At 36.7% G+C, this 4513-nt stretch overlaps 1 protein-coding gene across 1 annotated transcript in view; it reads right to left on the bottom strand.

The window, feature by feature from the left end:
* LOC109465072 overlaps positions 1 to 2394 on the bottom strand; it is a 36159-nt gene extending 33765 nt beyond the window's left edge. The window contains exons 1-2 of the mRNA XM_019762212.1: positions 2304 to 2394; positions 1370 to 1559 (exon numbers count right to left, since the gene is read on the bottom strand). Of these exons, the coding sequence (XP_019617771.1) occupies positions 1370 to 1559; positions 2304 to 2336 (223 nt within the window). The 5' untranslated portion in view covers positions 2337 to 2394. The remainder of the gene's footprint in view (positions 1 to 1369; positions 1560 to 2303) is intronic.
* Positions 2395 to 4513: the final 2119 nt, after the last annotated feature.

Genomic DNA, 4513 nt, shown 5'->3' with positions numbered 1-4513 from the left:
AGAATTGTGGCTCAGGTTAATTTCTCAGAATGCAGGCTCAGGTTAAGTTCCCAGAATTGTGACTCAGCCTAACCCTACCTTGACATGGGGGGACCGGGGGGGGGCTCTTTTGACCCCCCCTCAGAACTCGCGAACGGTATGTCGAATGACCACCAAATTTTTAGAAGATGGTGTACTAGTAAAAATTTATCATATCTACAATTTTTATGTCGTTATGACGTAATATGACGTCATTATGACGTCATTAATGTGATTTTATTGGCCAAAACCGTCTAAATAGGTTTTTTCCTGAAAACTAAATGGTATTCAACAGAACTGTACCAAAAGTGTTTATGACAGAATATTATGGTGTACTTAGTCTCATGCTGCCCATAGCAACACCGGTGACGTCATAAAATGACGTCATGCATATTTAAGATATCCGCCATCTTGGATCATCAATCTTGAATTTTCAAAAATAGTTTTTTTTCATGATAGAGCCTACAATACATTGTAAACATACTAAAGACCTTCATTTAAACCTTTTTTGGAAAAAGAAATGGAAGTATTGATGAAATTTTAATGAAAATAACCTGTATATGCCTGTTCTAATGATATGGTCCGCCATCTTGGATTTTGGCCAATGACGTCATCAAATTAGCATAAATTATGCATATTTAATGATAAAATTTACATAAAATTATATGGGATGTTATTAATATTAGAAACCACGAGTAACTTGACATAAAACCCATAAAATTCTATTGTTGAAACAAAAAGTACTAAATTTAGCAAAAAATGCCTGTCAGAAACCCGTTGCCATGGCAACAAAAAAATTATTATCTTCTTCCAATGATGAAGAATTGTTGCCAACAATATTCTAGGAAAAGTCACCAAGTTTGGCCGTTCTATGGCTAGCCGTTCAGACGCTAGGTGACATCAAAGTTGCCGCGGGCACTTTTAGCCCCCCCCCGGTCTAGGTAGGTTTAATAAAACTACGCTTGTCAGCTGCGTGGTGTGCCCTTAATGTAGACAACTTTTTGAAGAGTTGTTTAAGAAAATGCAAAGAAGGCATACATTGCACGCATACTAGTATGTATATAAATGGATCATTATAGTCTTAGTTCTAAACTTTTTTTTTTTTTTAATTTTTACATACGAAATAAAAGCACAATACAACGCATAATACATCGGAAAAGTAGATATGCAGGGCTGGAAAAATGTCACAATGCTTTGTTTGGCTTTGTTTGGTATCTCTCTCCAAATCATGATCTTAAGATTATTACACTTTTGTCAAATTTAATTTAAATGACAATAAGGAAGCGATGAAAAAAAATGAAAAAAATAAGTAAAACAATACAATGATCGTTGAATCAAAAAGACTATTTACCTGGTTCTGTAAGGTGGATGTTGGCTTGACTTGTGGCCGCTCCCGCCCTTCCTGTCTGTCCGGGTACAGGAGACAGTCCTCTCATCCCCAGCACGTCCCCGAACGGCCGGAGTTTGAACACCTCGTACTCGTACTCTCCAATCCCCGAGTCGTCATCTCTCCAGCCGGACCAGCGCAGGGTGATGTCACCCTGAGGGTTATGAAGATGATATACAGTGGATGGATAAAGACCTTCATTGTAGATGTTTGCCCCACTGGGCTAAATACAGGCTACGTGTTGGCTACATATATTGACTTCTATAATACTCTATTACATTCGACTTCATAGTAATACTAGAAAAAATGAGCATTTAAAGTAGTTAGAGTTGGTTTGTCGAAGGCTATATGAAATGTAATTTATCTTTACCTTTCAAATATTTTAAGTGGGGGAATTTACTTAACATAACTGAAAAAATGCTTCTATCGCTATCAAACATTTTGTTGGCACTGCAGCAGAACTTTCGGTTTTGATATCCCATGGTCTGGAAATGCTAGGGCCACGATTTTTAGTTAGTATATATCCCTTGGATATCAATGAGCATAATCTTATGGCCTCATTTTTATAATTCATGAGGAAGTGTTTGAATTTTTTGTTACGATAAGGACGTCATTTGATGGATAATATGATGAACTTATAAGATCCATGCAGATGAGGCTCTTATTTAAGAAATTATTGTGTAAAATGTTTAATTCATCAACCGTAAGGGTTAACATCATTTGGCAAAAGTATGAGGTCATGAAACTCTTGCTATAAGTTGAGCAACCGATCATTAAGTCATTGCATTTCTTCTCGACATCTTGATTCACGGAAAAAATTCAACTTGCTAAGTATGTTTACTGCAATATGAGTGATAGTTCAAAGTATAATTAAAAGAGTAAAATACCATCAACATACGTTTTTGGTAATTGCTTGGCCCCTCTCCAACATAACATCAGTACAGTTTCCTCTGGCTGAGCAGTGGTACGGATCGAGGAAGTCAAACGTAAAATGCGCGCTGTGAGAGACTTCTCGTCCGGTGTAGTAGTGGGTGCGGATCGGGGTCCAACTGTAGTCGTAGTTGTTAATTTTTACATACCCGCCGTTTGTAGCTTTTGTTGTAAAGTACACCCTATACAACAAAGAAACACACATTGTTACACATCATATGTTTACCTAGGCATTAATTTTAATATATAAATACGCATTGTACACTCTACCATAATGATGGTATCACTCTTTTTTTCTTTTAATTGCGATATAAAAAAAGCAGTCGGTATTTTAAACAGTTTCACTAAACGTACCTGTCCCCATGTTGTGGTTCCTCTGGAATCATGACGTTCTCAGTACAGTCTTGCATGGACGTGTTTGGCGAATTCGGGCTATTCCGCTTGCATGTCAAGGTCCCCGTCTGAATTATTGCATTGCCTAACAATTCACGTAGAATAATGGTAAACAACATTGCTGCTAAAAGGCCAAACATGATCCAGGCATCAACCACAAACATGATTTTGAAAAAAAAAATTAAACTACATGTATAACTAGAAAGGCCAATATTTGCTTTGGAGCAAATACAGCGATGGGTTCACCACATTTTACGACATGGCAGGGAAAGAATGAGAAACACAAGGGAAAACAATGATTTACATTGATATAACTATAATATGAAGTAACATACAACTAAAACAACAGTTGGATAGCTATTCCCTACTTTATTGGTTAGGATTTTTAATTGCATAATGCAAACTGTTGATTTTCAAAAAAAAAAAAACGTTTATGCCCCGCATTCCAATGCTGGAGCAGAAAAGCTTGAAATACCTACCAAAACACTTGAATAAAGACATACTGTCAGTATGGAAATGCTCTGTGCAGGTGTTAATCAAGTTAAATCCCAACAGCCAATCAGCAAGAAATGCTCTGTGCAGGTGGAAATGCTCTGTGCAGGTGTTAAGTTAAATCCCAACAGCCAATCAGCAAGAAGTATAGAGGAAAGCTGCATGCCTATTGGTTGATGCCCTGCATTCCATTGTGATGACTCATGCCCAGACGTGGTAAACACGGCACACTAACACAGTAATACATTTGCTATAACACAGCCAAAAAACTCAAATAAAACCATTCTAAAAGCCTGTATCACAAAAATTTAAAAAACGCCCAGGGGTATTTGCCCACTGTACCTCCATACCAAATTTCAGGACCTTAGGCCCTAAAATGAAGAAGCTGAATCCGTTTAAACTAGAAAGGCCAACATTTGCTTCGGAGCAAATGTAGGAATTTCACTCCATACCCTTCCCCAAACAAAAATGAGAGATTCTAAGTAAATCATACTGCAATTATACAAGGACAAGCTGTTTGAATCTCGACAGGTATTTACAAAACTGGCACTTGGCAATTATATCCCTTTTTTTTACAAAGATACAACGACACGCACTTTAAATCTCGACAGCTTTACTTTACACTTTTGACGAGATTGTAACTACTACTAACGGAAGCAAAATTTTCACGGCCTGAGAAAAATGGACATGTTCACGGAAGTATATATTCACGGTGGTGACAGTTGCAGGAAAAAGAAAGTCCAGGAATTATTTCCTAACTGTAATGATAAGTTCACAATACGGAGGTGACAGTGAAAACCGTGAACATTGACCCCCCCCGCTTGCGTTGCGGTACAGTGAAAAAAAATCGGGAATTACAGCAATCAATTTACTGAGTATGCTTGCTTAGTTTCCAAATGTTTTGTACTTGTAGTTTTTAAATGAACGAAAACCGATGCGCGCACAGATGTTACTTTTGTGACAACATCAAAGTGATTTTGGTTTGTATGTTGAAAAAATACAAAAGACTAACATTCGAAGTTATTGAAATTCTTGAGTAAGAACAATCAGTTTTGGAATGTTAAAAGCAAAGCTATGGATATTAAAACGAAAATGTTAAAATTAAATGTTGAAATTGTTAAAATGTAAAATGGTTAAAATTGTTGAAATTGTTAAAAATGTTAAAATTGTTAAAAATTGTAAAAAGGATAATTAACTAGAAAGGCCAATATTTGCTTTGGAGCAAATACAGCGATGGGTTCACCACATTTTACGACATGGCAGGGAAAGAATGAGAAACACAAGGGAAAACAA

Source organism: Branchiostoma belcheri, unplaced genomic scaffold (genome assembly GCF_001625305.1).
Source record: "Branchiostoma belcheri isolate BF01 breed outbred unplaced genomic scaffold, Haploidv18h27 scaffold147, whole genome shotgun sequence".
In the NCBI taxonomy this organism is placed as follows: Eukaryota; Metazoa; Chordata; class Leptocardii; order Amphioxiformes; family Branchiostomatidae; genus Branchiostoma; species Branchiostoma belcheri.
This window is presented reverse-complemented; position numbering and strand designations above follow the sequence as displayed.